Genomic DNA, 19,444 nt, shown 5'->3' on the forward strand with positions numbered 1-19,444 from the left:
AAGCATGTGCAGAGACCAGAGACGTTACACAAGTCACATTGTACTGTACAGAGTTAATGAATTGCTGCTGAACAGCATGTGTTGGAACATATGTTGTGTCAGAACTCCTCACAGAAAACATCAGGTGACATTTTCATAATTCTTAGTCACACAGAAAGGAACCAGGGGTTGAAGTCTGTTTAAAAGAATGAATTCAAGAATACAGTGAGGAAAGAAAAAGTAAAGGCCAAAAGATTTGGGGACATCTATAGCTAATAGTTAATTAGAACCTCAGTTTGGACATAAAAATCTTTGCAGAAAAAGCGAACTGTGTTTAAGTGAACCAAACCGAGCCTATGAGCAATCTTGTTCATCTAGCAAGTAATCTGGTAGCAGAGAACCAAATTTAGTTGCAATGTCCAGTGCAATACTGTGCAAAAAAATGTCACCCACTTTCTCAGGCGTAATTGCTTATGTTCAGATCCACATATCCCTATTCCACACTGTTTTGGGTTTGGAGACGTAAATCCCCAGATAACGTGGTACCATTTTGTGCATGTTTGATAAATGAGAACCAAGGTTTTTTACTCTCTACAAACCTGTCCCATTCACCCATTCATGCACACTTTCTCGCAGTCCATCAAATCATGTTATAGCATAATCCAGGACATTTTCTGACGTTGGAAGCCAAAACTCCCCGGTACTTGACCACAACCTGTTTGACAGTGGTCAAATGATTTGTCTCTAGTAGTGGAACATTTTAATCTCACATATCTCTCATGTGTTTAAAGTTCAACTGTGCACCAGTGTTTTTATGTATATTCAAAACATATAAACAGCCCTTTTTCTTCTGGATAAAACAGGAAGAACTAAAGCATCTGATAAAATAGAGCCTTAAATGCAGTGACTGAAGTGTTTACAAGAACTAAAACTGGGTGATGAATCAGGGCTGCATCTGATTTGTCTTTGATGTCAGAGCTCAGATCTTGAATTTGTCTCTGTCACCATTAGAGGGCATTTTAGCAAAAAGCCTGAAAACTTGGGAGATTTTTGAACTCTTGTGCTCAGTTACCAAGCTACACAAATCAACAGCAACATGTTTCAGTGTATTTCATCAATAAATAACCCTGCTTGGTAGGCATTTTTCTGGCATTTTCTTGGTAGAACAGTTGCCTGGCAGCAAGAAGGTACTGGGAATTTGCATGTTCTCCCCATACATGTGTGGGTCCTACCTTGCTTCTCTGACATCATCCCACAGTCTAAACAGTCCAAAAACATAACTGTTTGGATAAGAGATAACTCTAAAATGCCATTAGGTATGATTGTTTCTCAGTGTTACCGTGTGAAGAACTGACAACTCATCCGGGGAGTATCCAACTAATAATCCAATAACTGCTGAAGACAAACACCAACACCTGTTACTTCTCCCCTCTTGTGACCCTGAAAGGTCAGGCAGGTATAGACAATGGAAAACTGTATTAGCCTTAAACATTCATTATAGTTTCTACACCCTTGACCTTCGGAGGTGATTTGGAGTGTCAGTTTCATGATAGAATGAAATGCATATTTCTCCGTCTTCCAATGTGAACAATCAGTGGGGTGCCAGGTGGTGATTGTCTATTTCAGAACCTAAATATACTGTTTCATAAATATGTTCAGATGAAACACAAACAACACTACCTTAGTATTTTTACGTTGTTATGTTAAGCTATTGTACTTTTTATTTTCAGAGCAAGAAGATTCCTTTGAGTTCATCATTGTGTCGTTGACGGGCCAGACGTGGAACTTCGAAGCATCTACATATGAGGAGAGGGAGCTATGGGTGCAAGCAATAGAGAGCCAGATCTTTGCCAGCCTACAGTCCTGTGAGAGCATCAAGAACAAGGTACAGTAGGTCAGGAAACATAAGGAGCAATAAGAAGACACGCATAGGATCTAACTGCTGTCGTCCTACTATTCTTCTGCTTCATTTACATTCCTCTTTTTCCTCATCCTCCGACCTTACGGTGCCCCTTCCCCACCTCACCAGCTTGAAGCTACGGCACGTGGGAGGTAGTCAGACAGGTGTGCCGCAGTGTGGGAAGTCTCTTATTAAAACTGACAGACATCAGAGGGAGAAAACGGCTAGTGTCGGGCTACATGGGGAAACACAGCCTCATTAACATATTCATATTCTCTCTGCTTCACATTTCACCTGAGCCACTGAAGCTCCTATCACCTCCTTGTCAGTTGTCCACAACCTGAGTCCAGCTGTAATTGTTTGCCTTCTGTTCCCCCACACTGGAACAATTAGTTCCTGTTGACTTATTTTCTCCTTAATTTCTCACAGTCTCGGTTAGGCAGCCAAAGTGATGCAATGGCCATTCAGTCCATACGGAACGTGAGGGGGAACAGCTTCTGTGTGGACTGTGATGCACCCAGTGAGTATATCTCTGCATATCTACAATATATGGATATTATAAAGAAGATTCAATATTACATTGACATTCTAGAGACTAATATAACTAGTCAAAATAAAGAATAAGAACAGTTTGCTTACTTTTTTCCTAGAAGCTATATGTGCTTTAGCTATAACAAATCTGTATCAAGTTGTGCTGTAAAAACCATTTAAAAAAAACATTTTTGTTTCAGTTTAGATTTTTGATTGTAAAGTAAATAGTAAATACAAAAAATATTGTAACTGAGGTTGTTAAAGGAAAGAAGGTATCTAACACATTAAGCTAAGTCCATCATTAGAATTTATATTTACACCACTTGGCTAAATTTAAGCCGAATTCAGCAATTTCCAGTCATATTGGTCAACAATATAGCTTTTAAAGATTCACTTAGAGGATGTGTCTCTTCTGTTGTTTTTGCTTAAACGTGTCATTTAAACAAAATATATTTTATTTTACTGTTCTGACTTTTATCTGTGCAAAGCTGGCTGCTAGGAAGATGCTTTACAGTTTCCCCTAAAAGGGAATGTGCCATTAATGGCATTATCTTACGTATTAACAAATGTGCCTTTTCATTTTGCAAGATTTATTTATGTCACAGCTTAACTGAAAGAAGGCAGTGATCAATGGAGAAAAAAAATTGTTGGATATAAAACAGTCTAACATGGGTTACTTTTGCAAACCCGTTCTTGGCTTAATACGATGAACTAAAGTCATTAACACAACCTTAGGATAATTATACAGCATAGTTTGATATTGGTACCATTTCTTATTTTATCTTCTGTAGGAGCTCCAGTGAAATCTAATTAAGTTGTATGTATTACAACAACTGTCTGTGCAGAATGATGGGGTTTCCTTTTATTCTTAAGAAACAGGGTCACAACTGTGATGACCTAATGTTTGATCAAATCTAAAAATAAATAAATAAATTATAGATATTCTCAAGTAAAAACTCTAACTCTTTCTGACCTGTTCTAATGATTCCTGATTTTTCTATCCTGTAGACCCGGATTGGGCCAGTTTGAACCTGGGCGCCTTGATGTGCATTGAGTGCTCGGGCATGCACAGGAACCTGGGCACCCACCTGTCCCGCGTGCGCTCTCTGGACCTGGACGACTGGCCGGTGGAGCTGAGCATGGTGATGACAGCAATCGGCAACGCGATGGCCAACAGCGTATGGGAGGGCTGTTTGGAGGGATACACAAAGCCAGGGAACGACAGCACCAGGTTAGCACGATTCTGCAAATAAAGGTGATGCTTAATGAAGCGTGCAGAGATTATAGGAGGAGAATGCATGAGAGTCTTCTCTCCATTAGCCGCCATTTATTAGCTACCCACATTTCAGCGGAGGCAGTTCACACCACCAAATGCTCCATAAGAATCACCAGGGGGCCATAAATGTCAGCCCACTGAGTCAAAAACACATTATTTTATGTCTTGAGCTTCAGTTCTTTTCATACACACTGATCACAATGTCTGTTATGTCAGAGATTTTATCCTTCACCGTACCTCCTGCTCTCTTTTTATAAATCTAATATCTCTGCTACAGTCTTCTTTCTCTGTTCATTTTTGCAGCTTCAAAATAAAACTCCATGAAATGCAGTGGTATGTTTGACACTGTTTTGCAGTTGCCTGATGAAAGTCAGGGTTGTGGCTTGACATAAGAGTTCTTATCATGGGAAGATTTTTAAAATATGGGTACCGATGAACAAACAACACGTTTGTTTACAAGAGCATTGAGATTTCTCATCATAATTGGCAAAGACATTTCCTTTTATTCTTCCATCTTAACCAAAGGTTTTTCTGCTTCTGAATATATTTCTGCCTGCAGTTTCCCTTCCTCTAAGGTACCCAGATAACAGTCTGGTAAGAGGATTGTTATCTCTTGTTGACTGTTGAGACCCATCGTCCCAGTCTGACTAATGGTCTGTTGTGTGGCGGTGCAGGTAATTAAGCACACCATGATGGCTAAACCCCACCCCAACAGCCAGGCCCCCAGGTCCCAAACCACAATGTCACATATCCATCACACAGACCTGGGTCATCACTCTGTCTGTCGCAACAAAGATTGGCTACCGGTTTTAGCTGATGGCATTTGAGCTTCGTAACTTTAAGAGAAAAGCAGAAAAAAAATTTGGGGTTTTTTTTTTATGCTAATGCTCGCAATTGTGCAAGTACAGCTACGGGAAGAGGTAATTATTTTTTATTTTTTTACAATTTAATTTGTTTGTATACCGTTAGGTTTGAATATGAGCACCATTATCAGTATTATATTTGGATTTAACTGACAAGGTTTATGCAAATGGGAATACTCACTGACATCAATCAAGCAGTTTTTTGGTTTCCTTTTTTATATTCTTGCTTTTTGTTTCTAGCTGACACTAGAGATGTGCCCATCAGTTGACTAGAAATCAGGATCTACCACAAGATAATCAGCATCATTTATTTACACCTTTACTATTTTTAGAAAATATTTTAATTTGACAAGATTTCAAAAATGTTGCAGCACTAAAGTAATGAGAGGGGGAGAGACATAAATGAGAGAAAAAAAATTGTGTGACCAAAGTTTATGAAAGTAATGATTTCATCATCTGCTTAGCGTGTGGTGACATCACTTTTCATAATGTCAAATCAGATATTTCAAATTCTATGCAATCAGAGTTTTAATGCCAACAATATATTTGGCATGTTGAATGGTCTAATAATCTCATGTGTACATTTTTACTGACTAAGATGCTAAAACTTACGGGAGATGGTGGGTCATTTTAATAATGGAAAATAAAATCAAAAGAACATGAAAAATTTGGTTTAGAGGTTGTCACCTCAATTTTCAGTAATCACATGATTTCTCTATAGCAGCCTTAATTTCTCTTCTGCATTTATTAAATGTATCAAAACAAAGATATTTCTATCTATATCTACGTAAGTTGAGAGCATGTAGTTTGATGCACATTTTTTGAGCTACAGGCTTATGCGTTGTTGCTGAAATGTTCCACATAAGACTGAAATATCAAGGAGTGTGTTTTATCTTAAATCATGAGACTTTTTATGGTGACATCTCTGCCATTTGTAGATACAAAAACGCTTCAGTCGAAGTGATGTTTTATTTATCCGCTGCTTGCAAACCGCTCGGATTTATCCTCCACTCTCTGGCCAGTTCAGACCTGAACGATGGCCTACAGTTGTTTATTGAGTCCTTTCTGTGTTGAAGTGCTGCACTGTGGACTTGATGAAAGATTATTGATGTTGATTCCTCTCCCTACCACTGTCAGTCCCACGTCACCGCAGGCAGGAAGGTTCTTCACTGTCTAAAAAAAATCCGATCCTGTCCCGCAGCAACATCTCCATTAGCTTTTGCTGTCAAACAATAAATCTCATTTGCTGGATAACTAATCTTTAGACCAAGAATATCATTTTAAATATCTTACATTGCTACTGGTTGGTGAGATGTTGATGGTTTTCTCCTTTATAAAATCTCCTTTATATATCAAGTAGGATGAATAAATTCCAGCTGATTGATTTTTCCCCCCCTTCTTGTGCTTTTTTTTTTCTTCTTTTAAATGCAGTTCACCATAAAAGCAAGGATTTTAATTGTGTCAAACTGGTGACACATAGCAGCTTTGTCTTGACACATAGGCAGGCTTTGTATGGCTACTGACTCTGACTAAACATTAGTGACACCTAATCTAAACGATTCAGTAACTACCTGAATATCAACTTGGTGTCTGATTGAATGTCTCCTGCAAGACTAGTTTTACCTCTTGCATTTTTGAGATTTAACTTAAAGCCGCTCATCCACAAGATTGGTTTGGCTTATGATATTCAAGATCTTAGGAACTCGGTATGTAAATTTGTTATACGCAGATCAGCACAGCTGCTGAATTATAGTTGAACATTAGGATGACTGCATGCTTCACGATGTGAAAGTGGTTTGAAAAATATTTGCATGTGTGAACTGACCAGCTGTTTTAATAAATTGTATTTACATGGTTTGGATTAACTAATGAACTCCACGAGTGTCTATTGTTAGCTTCTTTTTTTCCAGCTGGATACCAAAAATGCTGCCATCCAAAGGTACTTAGATGTGGGTGAGGCTTCTTGTTATATTGAAGTTAGTTTAAAAAGTGAGTCAACTTTATAGGAGTCAGGTTATCAGGTTTTTTTTTTTAAAAAACGCTCAACATATTTTTCTGAGCTGATAGTTTACACTTACTCCACCAGATTAACTCTCATGCTGAAAGCAGTTCGGTTATTCTCAAAACAGTTACACTGCTTACTTCACTTGTCAGAAAAATAGTTATGTTTTCTTTTTTTTTTTTTACTTTTTTAAAATTATTATTATAATTGTACCTCAAACCCAGAAACTAACAGTGGGTTTTGTATAACCAGACAATCCAAATGTTCCTCTTAGTTTCCTTAATTAATAAATGAACATTTACTTACTGATTAGTTTTATTTTTAGAGCATTGCTAGGTAGGGTCATTTCAGAAGAAGGTTTCATCTGGCTATGCTTCAGCTGAATCTGGAATGATGAACTTGTTAGTACTTTCTGTCATTGCTCATCTCTGCAGTCAGAATATTACATGGGAGCTGTTCCTTTAATTAGCACCCGCAAGTCATTGTGTTTTGCACGTCACCTCTAATTGCTTGGCAGGTTTGTGACAAAAACAATACTGGAGATTATTTTGATGGATATCATGGGAGTGGTCCAACAGTTAGCTTTACCTTTATCTTCCTCTTGCACACAACGCAACACACGCACAGAAGCACAGACACCAGTTCTCATTTGGGGAGGGGGATATCCTGGAGCGTGGACGGATGTGGACGGCTATCCCTCATTGATGGGGGGCCTCTCACTGTCACCCTCTGTGGGCTCTGCGCCGCCTTCGGCCACAGGCGGGTAATAGCTCTGATGAGAGCCCTCCACTTTGTTTCAGAAATAATTTGCCACTCCTGCCGCCTGCAGGGGCTGCGTGGTAATAAAAATGAATCACACCACTAACCTCTCCAAACCTGGTCCCTCTGTCTGCTTTAACCCATTCTTCTCCAGCTCTCCCATTGTCCAGTCGTGCTGTTTGCAAAGGAAGTCCTGTCACCACAAACGCGTCTGCAAGAGTTATCCACAGTAGCTTCTGCTGCTCACGGTTGCCCCTGAACATCGGGCAGAGCTTCCAGGCTGTTCACAGGCTACAACCGTTGAAGCGGCTGGTTCTCAGGACTTTTTAGAGTAGTCGGCCTCACCAGGAGCCCTGGTGGAGGAAGACTAATTAATTAAGACAAATGAATGGCTGAGTCTTCCTATGTCCTCTGTCTGCTTTCTCTTTCTAAATGAAAGCCACAGGTCAGTAATTATCCCTGCGTGGGAGAAGTAGCACCTTGGTTGCTAATTGCCAATATGCCACTGGATTTCAGGGCCAGGTGGACGGAAAGAAGGGACTGCTCTGTTATAGCATGGGCATAGTGAGCCATGCAATTCACCATTATACTCACCAAACACTTTATTAGGTCCTCCTAAATGACTTGTTGAATTTAAACTTAGCATCAGAATGGTAAAAAAAAAAAAAAGTTAATCAGTTAAACGACTTAGTGAATGTCTTGTGGTTGTTTGTGCCAGACAGGCTGGTCTGAGTGTAGGTAGGACTCTTGGGTTTGCATAGAATGTTCTGTTTTTCAGAAAAAAACCGAACATTCTATGCGCATCTTGAGAGCAGTTGCTGAGTGGACAAAAAGGCCTTTTTTTTTATGTTCGAGGTCAGAGGGGAATGGTCAGACTGGTTAAATGGAAAGATAGCAGTACCTCAGATAATTTCTTATTACAGCCAGTGTGTACAGAATAATTGAAGAAGATGGAAGGAGACTGAACTTGGTGCTACTCTTTTCAGCAACAAACAGGAAACCGAGGCTACAATTCACTCTGGTTCAATAAAATTGGATGATAACTGATTGGAAAAACGGTTAGGGATGTTTTCTTGGCACACCTTGGACTCCTTAGTACCAGATGATCATCAATTGAATGCCATTGCCTTTCTAAGTCATTTTACTGAACATATCCATGCCTTTATCACTACAGTGTTACCCATCTTCTGGTGGACGCTTCCAGAAGCAATCTCAGATTATCTCAAACTGCTTTTCTGAAGCTGACGTTGAGTTCTCTGTCCTCCATTGGCCTCCACACTCACCAGATCTCAATCCAGTTGATCACCCCACGGATGTGTTGGAACAGGAGATGGACATGGATGTGCAGCCAACAAAGCTGCAGCAACTATGTTAATATGAACCAAAACCACTGAGAAACATTTCTAACGCTTTGTTGAATCTATGCCTCCTGGAATTTGGGCAGATCTGAAAACAAAATGGTTTCGACTTGATAGCAAAGTATTCCTAATTAGGTGGCTGGTGTATTTAGTCTCAATAATGTTTGGAAATTAAAATAAATAAACAAAAATGCCACAAAAAAAACAAACAAAGGATTTAAATCTGTCGCTTCATGTGTGCAGGACTACATGAAGCAGTCCACACACTTAAGCGGGCCATGTGTTATCGTCCCCTCAGCTTTGTACGTGAGGCAAGGGTTCAGCAGGGGTTAACAGCATGAGCGTTTAAGAGTGTTAGTCTTGCTGGCACAAAAACAGAGCCACTCCATCATGAGGGGTCTGACAACCTCATTAATGTCACAATATATTCAACTCATCCCTCTGCCTGCCTTTTGGCACCCAGATGCTCTCCCACTGGCAATTCTATAGAGCTCAACAAACCTTTTGAGTTCTGGTCATCTGTTCGGGCTGCACCGTTGAAGAGAGACGGGCAAGAAGCATCGACTGGACTTGTAAAAATATTTGTCTACATTCTTTTTGGTGCTGGCATTCTCAGAGCAGAGTAAAGCTTGGTCTGCACTGTAACCCACTGGACCATGGGAGGCCTTATTTAGCACTCTTAGTGGAGCGTTTACTGTGTTGCTCCTTCATTTCTCGCCCTTAGCAACCTTTGATGCTTTGGGGGCCCCAGCTTTTTCCTTCTGTTGTCTGTGTTTTTTTTTTTGTTTTTTTTTCTCAATCTCTGTCATTCCCCTCTCACCCTCCCTTCTTGTCTTTCTACTGCTCTTCCTCACTCTCTGCTCTTCCCTCCCCGTGGTCTGTGGAAGTGGAGCTCCTGGCTGCATGGGAACCAGTTCTATAGAAGTCCTCCACCCCCACTGCAAAGTCTGTTCAAGCTGGTCCAACCACAGCCGTCTCCCCCACCCCCGGACCAACTCCCATCGCCCCTTTCACCACCAACGCCATTTCTTTCCCTTTCAAAGCATTTATTTGATGTATCCACAGTGAATGTGGAGGCTCGTGAAGAAGAAGGAGGAGGAGCCTAGAGAAGCTTTGATAGTTGTGAAGCACTCAGTATGAGTTTGAAAGATGGGCGAGTACTGAGACGGACATCCTCCTCTTCCTATATGGACCAATGCACCTTTATTACAGGCACTTAGATTGGTCATTTTGTAGAATCTCTTGCTCCTCCTCCCCCGTCTCACTTTCTATTCCCTTCCTATAAATTTCTGTTCATCTTTGTCTTTCAGGCTTGACTAATTGTCCTTGTTTGTTCCTCTTTATTTGAATTCAGTCATGTGTTCTTGACTCCTTGGGCTGGGTTTAGGAGAATCATTCTGCCATTTGCCACTTAATTAAGTCAGGGTCAGAATGCATTGCTCAGCATAGAGTTGGAGGGACAGAGCTCTAATAGAATTATAAAAGAAACCTTTTCTCTACTGTTAAAGCTGCCTTTAACTCACCAGACTCTGCATAGGCAAATGAAAAGGGACACCAGCTCAGGACAGGAACCTCATTTCCACTTTAAACTCAGGGAGCGGTTTTGATGTTGGCCCAGAATTTCATACACATCAAAGTGAGTGAAAGTTAATCTATGTTTATGATGCAAGATTACTGAAAGACGGAGGTGGTTTGCAGCGAGTGTGGTCTGATCGTAGTTAAAGGAGAGGGGCAACACACGTCTTTTCTAGGAACTTGAAACCACCTTTTTATCCTCCAAGTAGCAGAGAAATTTAGAACAAGTATGTGCTCCGGGCTGGGTGGGGAAATTGGTGCCTATTAGCTTAAAAAAAAAAAAAAAAGAAGAAAAACCTGTGTGTGTGTTGTATATGTAGGACTAGCCATCAGTTCAATTTCCTGAATGTTCCCCCATGCTGTGTAAATTCACTCTCCTTTCCTCTCTCCGCCTCCCCTCCCACTTTGTCCCGGCACTTTGACATGCTAAATCTGCTGATTTTATTTTTCTTCCTCCTGTAGTGAGGAAGTGTCCTATTCAAGAGTCTCGGTTACCCCCTGACTGTCTAAACCCTACCTCTGTTTGGATTGTTGCTCTGTTCCAAACAAAAGACAGAGGCGGGATTACCATTTTACTTCCTTTCACGTTCTTTCTTTCAAGTGGCTGCAGCTAGGGAATTTTTGCTTAACTTTTGCTTCTGTCCCTCCTGCTCCTTTATTGGGTTAACTTTCTAGAAAGGACTGTGAATTTGTTGAATTTAAAGCTCAGGATCAGCTGTGAATGAGGCTTTTCTTGCAGGTCTTTAGGGCTGATTTTGTTGTGAAGGCTAACAAAGTGTCCTCCGGGCTCCTTTCTGAGATGTTGACGTCTTCTTAATGGCTTTTCTCTGCCTTTTTGTTTCACGTCTTGGTGCTAACGTTATGCCTCATTTAGCTCATATCAATTCACTGGGCTCTACAGATTCATCGTGTTATTCATGGTCGACTTTTTTCCGAAACAAACTGCACACATCAACCCTACTTATTTGTCACCATACTAAGATTTAAAAAAAAAAGTTGTGCATATCATCCTGAGACATACCTGCAGTTCTCAGACTGTCCTGAATTTGTAAAACAAACATGTTTACAAAGAAATAAGAGTGGAGGGGCAGGACGGCCCCTTCCTGTTCTGAGCAGTCCACTGGCTCGAACGGCAATTGATTCGCTAACAGGCTTGTCCGCACATAATGACTGAGTTGGAATTGATGGAGATCTTACGCCATAAAACTCTGAGCAACTGCAATTGCCCGCTATTAGGGACGTATTGTAGTTCCGAATAATACTATCTTCTGGAAGAAAAGGTGTGCTTTTAGTGTGCTGGGCGAAAAGACTTTCTCTTCCACATTTTCTTTACATGCCCAAAACAAAAAATGCAACAAAATCCTCGAAGGTGCCACAAGTTTAAAACTATTTTGCAGTGGGTGTAAATAGCTTCATGACCCCTGCAGGTTTTGTACTTACTCAATTTGGACTCTGTGCTGATAAGTATTGATCTTAGGTTCCATCCAAATGGAAACGAGATCTGGTGTTTCTGCAAAGGTTATTTGTTGTTTCAGCAGACACAGCGTTTCATAACAATCATTTATGAAAATGGGGGGGAGGGGGATGCAAAATTCCTGCTGCGTGTTTCATTAACTAATTTTCTTTTACTATGCTGATTTTGAGTATTTAAATAATTTAGTTGTTGAAAAATGTTGTCATCCAACAAATAAATACCGACAGTAGGTTATTTAAATGTATTCTGTTTCGATTAGAGATCATAATATTTCATTGGAGTCAAATGGACCAAACAAGGTTTACGACCCAAAAAAAACCAGAAATTAGGATCACCTTTACTTAAATTATAAGTAAAGGTTACTTTACTTAGAATTCAAAGTACCCATAATGGGTACTAATAATGATTAGTACCCATCATTTTTATGGGTACTAATCTCCTTTTTTTTTTTTTGGTTTGTTGTTTCTGAAAATGTTGCTGTGCATATTTTATATCGTTGTCAGAAAAAACTTAGCTGTAATTCTGTGCTCAACTTCTAATTGTGGGTGCACATGATCTGTCCAGAGGCCGCATTTTAGACAACCCGGTTTTGATTAAAGTATATTCACGTATTCGAATCCCCTCTCCCCCCCCCCCCAAGTAAAAGTACACACACCTAGAATCTGTGCTAAGATTTGAAATTTGATGTTAACAGATCCTTTTGATTCAATTTGACTGTTTCTGAAGTGATTCTGCAAAGCAGAGGAGCTCAGGCACGCCGAGAACAAATGCACACCGCAGTTTAAAAATAACATTGAAAAGCAAGTACCATTTTCCTTTCCCATCCAAAGTGTTGGCTTATCACATAAAGTTACAATAAATTATGTCAAATGTGGAGGTCCAAATGTTTTTGTTTTAGCAACATCAAGCCGGGTACGTTTTCACCTTTTATTATGATGAAATACAATTGAATTGAGTGAGACTGTCAGGTTGTACATGCTGCTAAGCCTTGGCCCGTTGATAAAGAGTCCCACGAGAGCCTTGTCACTCCAGCCAGCGTCGCCGCTTTAACTGATTCACACAAACCTTCTCCTTTCTGTCACTCACCCGCAAATCCAAACAACAGCTTCTTTCTGCTCCCCTTATCAGACCGACTGACAGGGTCACCAGGTTAGCACCACACTGGGCATGCTCAGTCATTCACTTATTGATATTGATTTTTTTTTTTTTTCTTCGTCGTCTTCTGATTTGAACAGTTTGTATGTGGGCGAAGAATGATATTGGCGGGTCAAGATGGAAAGCAAAAGATAGAACTCTGCCTGCTGATAGAGGACGAAGCCTTCTCTCCATCGCCTTTCTCCTTTGCAGGCTGGAGTGAAGGAGCCCCACATCCAACCGTCTCTTTCTGGCTGCCATTCAGCCCCATCGATCTGACTCGGAGCCCAGCTACCCCAAGGGAGCCTGAGGCCCAGAGACACACTGCCTCTTTTGTGGAGGAGATCCACAGGTTCAGACTGACAGCCGACAGTGCTGATAAAAATATGTCCCCCGCCTTCCTGCATTGTCTACAGCAGACATGCTGTTCAAGATGTGTAACCTTTAGAAAGCTGGCCGAGCTCGAGCCGTCGTGCTGACGGCCGTAATCAGCGGAGGCTGGAATGCTGCCCAAAGCATCACACCCTTTGGCATTCTCTGATCTCTCCATCCGATCTCACTGTATTATTTCCCCGTGTGGTAGGCTGTGATAGTGAAATCACTTTCCTGTGCCCTAATAATTTAGAAATGTCACAATACTTCAGTGACTCTCATAGGCCAATTACTGTAATGCTTCCCCTGTGTGTCCCCGCACTTCGTTTTGCACATGGCTTTGCCTTTAAATCATGGGCTCTAAATTATTTTGAAAGTTCTCTACCCAAGGTGTGAAATTGCTGATTGCATGTCTGGCATGTCTCACCCTGGCTGACCTGAAACCCCGGCTGTCTTTCCTCTCCAGGGAGGAGAAGGAGCGCTGGATCAGAGCCAAGTACGAGCAGAAGCTGTTCCTGGTCGGGCTGCCTCAGTCGGATGTTCCTCTGGGGCAACAGCTGCTCCGGGCAGTGGTGGAGGATGACTTGAGGCTGGTGGTGCTGCTGCTGGCCCACGGCACCAAGGAGGAGGTCAATGAGACTTACGGTGATGGGGATGGACGCACTGCGCTGCACCTCTCGTGTGCCATGGCCAATGTTGTCATCACGCAGCTGCTCATCTGGGTGAGTATAGGCTCAACTGAGCTCGGAAGGGAGGGGGGGGGAGTAGAAGGGCGTCCAGCATTGGTTGGCATTGGGTTGACCTTTTGGTTTACTTCTGAAGATGTGATTGTTTGTTTGTTTTTTCTTCTTTTTTTTTTTTTTAAAGGTACCAGTTTGGATTAGAATAAAAGTAGGTCAGGCCAACACTAAGGAACAAAGAACAAGTTTGTTTTTTTTCTAAGAACAGTGTTTGTTTACTCCAAAATATGCACCTTTCTCACCTTCAAGCAGTTGGTGTGCTTAGAAGAACGGAGTATTTGACTCTTGTCGTAATTATATTTTCTATAAATGCTCAGGTTTAGTTAAAAAAAAATGTTGGAAAAATGTTGAAAGTTTTAATATTTTGACTTGCTTTAAGAATTTTTTATGCATTTCATTGGGGTTTTACTGACAAGCACGCATCAGTGCATAATTGTGAATTGAAACAAAAGAAGACATGAGTTATTATGTGGCTTGTGTTTCTGTTGTTTCCCCCTTGAATTCTTACTTTGTCACAGCACTTTTTATTGCAGTTGGAGCTGCATGTCTTTGAGGGATTTCATACCAACTTTGCACATCTGGAAGCTGAAATTGTTGCCTATTTTTGTTCTGTGCAAAATATCTTAAGCTCAGACTGAAAGAACAAGGCTACGGTTAGCGATGGCATTTGGTGTTTTTGTCAGAACAAGAACATCCAGCCCAGTCTTTGGTCTTTTTGCTGTCTCTGACAGGAATGATCTCTTGTTTAGCTCCACACACAATATTTTTCTTGCAGGCCAAAAAAGTTTTATTTTCATCTGATCAGATCACCTTTATCCACATGTTTGTTGCAGGAAAAGCTGCTGGCTAACTCCCAATCCTTATTGTTTTTATTCAGCGATGACACAGATTTTTGGAATACAAAACTAACTTTTGTCCTGTTGCCAGATTCTCCAATCTGAGTTGTGTATTACCATGAACATCTATCGTCTTTAACGTGTTCTACTGTTTTTTAACTATGGATTTATGTTTAGAGCTTGAGAATTTATTTCATCACCTAGCCTTGTATTAAACTTCTCCACAACTTTATTTCTGACCATTCTGGTAAGATTCTGGTAAGAGTTGCGCAACAAATCAAATCATAATTGTCATTACGTCTCCAATGCACGTTGCAATGCAAGCCCGGCTTTGATGCAGTATTTAGTAGACTGCAATATTTCAGGTGCAGTGAATTGGAATTTTCCTCGCCAGTGTCGATGCTACATTTTGATCGTCTGTGTGTTCAAGAGCATATTATCAGCTTGCAGTTTTTTTTCTGTCAAACATTGATTTGGGGTATTGTATAATGGTATAAAATGGTAGAACAGCATCATAGCATTTGAGCCAAACTCCACTCGCTCCATTTGGGCCTGTGAGACGCTTGTGGCCTGGTTTAAATAAAATAATTTGCTAAGGTTGACCAGGTAGGGACAGACAAAATCCTTATAGGAATTTAGAGAAGACATATTGAGGTTATGTTTTCTCTAACATAAGAAAACATAACCTTTGATTCTGATGTACAGTCAGAATCAAACTTTCCTGTCATTTTCTGCCGCAGTATGGCGTGGATGTGAAAAGCCGAGACGCTCGGAGCCAAACGCCGCTGTCCTACGCCCGGCGAGCCGGGAGCCAAGAATGCGCCGACATCCTGCTGCAGCACGGCTGCCCCAACGATTCCAACAGCTTAAGCTCCGTCCCCACGTCCAATGTGAGCCTCCGCAATCCCAACATCAACAACAACAACGCCCAGTGTGAGCTCAACCGCAGCATCAGCATCATGTAGAAGCCAGAGAGAAGCTAGCTGCAGACGACGACAGAAAAGAAAAAAAAAAAAAGAAACACCCAAACCCGCCCATTGTGTACTTGTTGTACTTCCTCTGTTTCACACTGTGTAACCCAGAATCAGCACCAATGGAGAGATATCAGGTATCGAGTTACTGAAGATATTCCACTGCGCTGCAAGCTTGGACATTGTACATTTTTAAATATATATTTTTTTTTTATTCTTTTTTTTTTTAATTTTTCTTCTTAACTTTATTCAGTCTTGGTCTGAAATGATCGCGATCAGCTTTAAGATTTATGTTTTTGAAGCCTCAACCAAACAGATTACTTCCTTCTGCATTTATGCCATATAGAAAAAAAAACGCATATCCTTAACACTCAAAGCATTTCCTACTATGTCGTCCTCTTCCCTTTTGTAATGGGAACAGAGAAATATAATGAGCGTGAGTCAGAAAACGGCTTCAAATTTTCAAGCTTAAGCATCAACACGCAGAACAGTAAAAAAGTAGTTTCTACAAGTGAGAAAAACACTGACGCAGGGAGAAACTTAATCTCTCATAACAGTGACTGTTACAGCTTTCACAGTGATGTATGTCTTCAACACTCTATCATATACAAAAGCAAAGCAATTATGGTTAAAGAGGCCAAATGATTTCGACACTTAATTCACAGGGAAATGGATTTGGATCATCGTAGAAAGAGCTGATTGCAGAATTCCTATTGGGTGAGAGTGAGTCATTTTCTATGGCACAATCTTTCAGTAAACGGACTATAAAGGAATTAAGGGCCATGATGTTTTAGGACTATTAAGTCGCACTGCTTTGTGAGTGTGCCTCTTCAATCAAAATTCATTCAGATTCAAAGGTTTGATTGAAACTGTGAACTTCTACCATTACGATCTCTTTGTTAGAGTTATTATTTCTTTTAAGATTGAGTGGATTGTGTTGGTAATTGCTTCAGAGATTCAGTCAGTTTAACAGCACAGGATTCTGGGAGATCGGCTGATAGATGTAGAACTGGTACTCTAGAGATCATATCCGCTATTATTGCTGTGAAATACATATGCGGTACCTTGTGTGTGTGTGCGTGCGTGTGTGTGTATGCATGTGTGTGTGCGTGTGTGTGTGATTGAACATCTGCTTCAGGGGCATTTCTGTGGAGAAGTCATAAACATAAAGTAAAAATTTGGGAACATAACTGGGTTTCATTGTACAGATATCTGTAAAAAGTAGTTCATGTTCCTTTGCCTTATTCCTTAGGAGAACCGTTTGACCTAGCTCAGACTTTTAGTCTAAATGAAAAAAATGACCCCTGTCCTTTTCCTTTAGCATTTCCTGTCCTCGCATCATGTGAGCGTAAAAGCTGGGAGACAACAAAATGCATTTTTGTGACTGAAGTAAAGGCGGTAAAAGGGATTGCAATCAGAAAGAGGCTAATAGAGAGAAGTTTTCTTCCATACAACTGTGCAGTATTCTACAGATTTTTTTTTTCATCGTTTATCTGGTTTGTAAGTATTTTAAAATGTTTTTTTTTATTTTTGGTTTACAAAGGCAAAAATATTTGTTTACAGGGCTAATAACTACAAGGTACCTTATCTGCAATACTCATGTTGATGCTTTATGGATTTTAACTTCTCCCAGTTGTTTTTATATATGGCCAGAAGAGGATACTTGCAAAACTGAGGAAGGAATTATTTGACATTTTTTGTAAATGTGCTATTTTTTTTGTTCAAAGTTGATGTAGGCTAACAAAAAAATAATAATTAAGGAATTATCAAGCTACATTTTGAGATGCAACAAAAACATGCACATCCAACAATACACCACATTCACCACTGCAACCGTGTTATGTCTAATACGAATATGAAGGTGGCAGCAAAGAATCCTTAACTGGTACCGTTGTCCCTGCAGGAAGCCTGCTGACACGTGAATCTTGCACTATTTGAGTGCACTATTAAGAATTGATGGAAAATAGTGTGTAGCAGAAATGTCTTCCTTTAAACCAAATGGCATTTGAATTAGTAGAAATGTGAACTTGTGAATTAGAACTCGGATACTGGTCTGTGTGAGATCCTCATATTATCTTGACCTTGAGTAAATTAATATTTCTTAACAGCCAATTGTGTCGTAGTTGTAAACCGAGGAGAGCTGTAGCAGCCTTCTTTTACAACAGGAAAACTCTGGCCAGTGAGGCATTTTTCTCTGATATCTCAACAAAGACCATTTAAACCTTGAGAACAGAATAACTTCAAATATTTTTGATGATTTTCGACACCTTAATATGTCATGACACTGATAACCAGCACATACCTGGTAGAAATGCTGGGATTGCTGATATCACCTGCACTGTTCGAAAAGTTGAATATTAACCCAAAAGGTAATTTTTTCGGTGTGCTCTTAGACAGCTTGAGTACAGTAAGTCAAGAGCTTATTGTGCAATCTTGACTTTGTAGTGCCAAAGTTAGTCTATCTGTGCCAGCTTTCGCATTGGTTGAGATGGTTGTTCTCTTATATGCGTGTTTAACGGCTAAGTGGATACATTTGGCTTGGTTGAATGTTTGGGTACTAACTAGATGTCTTAATACCACTGGGTACATCTTGTGGAAAAGCACATTTCTGCCAAAAACGTCAAACAATTCCTTCAAGACCTCAAATGTCCACCTGAGTTTTGCTCAGATTTTCGACTCGTACTGTACTGTGATATAAGCCTTATTTCTGATCATTACTTGACCACCTTATTTCACTGAGACTTTTTCATGGCTCAGTGGGATGACAGAAGAGCTCCATATGTACAGCAATTACCCTGAAACCCTATTTACATACTGTAGACGATAGGAAGAAAAAAACACTAGAATTACCCGCCTGTTTGAACCCAAACAAACAATATAAAATGTATATATTAGCTTAGTGCTTTTATCGAAAGGAAAGCTCCTCTCTCGTCCTGGAGAGACGAACTAAACGATTTTGGTCATTTTGATCCATAAGTTGTTTTTGTTTCTCTTTGAACATATTTTTTTAAGGTCCTTCTGTTTGGGTCTCAACATTAGCCAACCATCTTTGGTACTTGTGTATAATGATGTACATTTGACATATTTATAATGCAGTATGTAAATATCTTTTTGTGTGTTTTGTTTTTTGTTTTGTTTGTTTTACCTATTGTATTTCCTTTTACGTTCAGAACGTGAAACAAAGTAAAAGCTAAAGAGTAACATGTTGTATGCTTGGATGCTTGGCTGACTCTTGACCTATTAATAAACACTCAAATAAAACATTGTAGCCTTTCCCAAAATTTGGGGAAACTGACACATTTTTCTAGTGTTTGCGTTGTTCGTTTGTTCTCTGCTGGGCTCTTCTGGATCCTGTGAAGTTTAGAGAAACAACAGGTTTACCTGTCATCATCACATTCATCAAAATAAGCTTTGTATTGATTACAGATTTTAGGAATGTGAATTAAAAATTGTGTTTGTTTGTTTTTCCCAGAGAACCAACCATTTGGGGGGATTTTTTAAAATTAAGAATCGAGTCTACAATTTTAATTACTTTTCACTGTATACAAAGTGCTCATACTTATGCACATGTAGCAGCAATGTCCCTGAATTAAGTTTCACCTCAACTACATGCTTTTTTTTTTCTGGCTGGAATGTTTTGAACACTCGTAAGTGTATTTAAAACAGACACACAA

General features: G+C 40.1%; 1 protein-coding gene across 3 annotated transcripts in view; it reads left to right on the top strand.

The window, feature by feature from the left end:
- Nucleotides 1-19,069, top strand: part of agap3 (ArfGAP with GTPase domain, ankyrin repeat and PH domain 3) — a 145,930-nt gene extending 126,861 nt beyond the window's left edge. For all 3 annotated transcript variants that reach the window (XM_008434265.3, XM_008434268.3, XM_008434264.3), the window contains exons 14-18: nt 1,710-1,864; nt 2,309-2,399; nt 3,419-3,641; nt 13,690-13,945; nt 15,540-19,069. In XM_008434265.3, the coding sequence (XP_008432487.1) occupies nt 1,710-1,864; nt 2,309-2,399; nt 3,419-3,641; nt 13,690-13,945; nt 15,540-15,764 (950 nt within the window). In that variant the 3' untranslated portion in view covers nt 15,765-19,069. The remainder of the gene's footprint in view (nt 1-1,709; nt 1,865-2,308; nt 2,400-3,418; nt 3,642-13,689; nt 13,946-15,539) is intronic.
- Nucleotides 19,070-19,444: the final 375 nt, after the last annotated feature.

The sequence above is a fragment of the Poecilia reticulata genome, chromosome 17, assembly GCF_904066995.2.
Source record: "Poecilia reticulata chromosome 17, P_reticulata-male-v2, whole genome shotgun sequence".
Taxonomy (NCBI): Eukaryota; Metazoa; Chordata; class Actinopteri; order Cyprinodontiformes; family Poeciliidae; genus Poecilia; species Poecilia reticulata.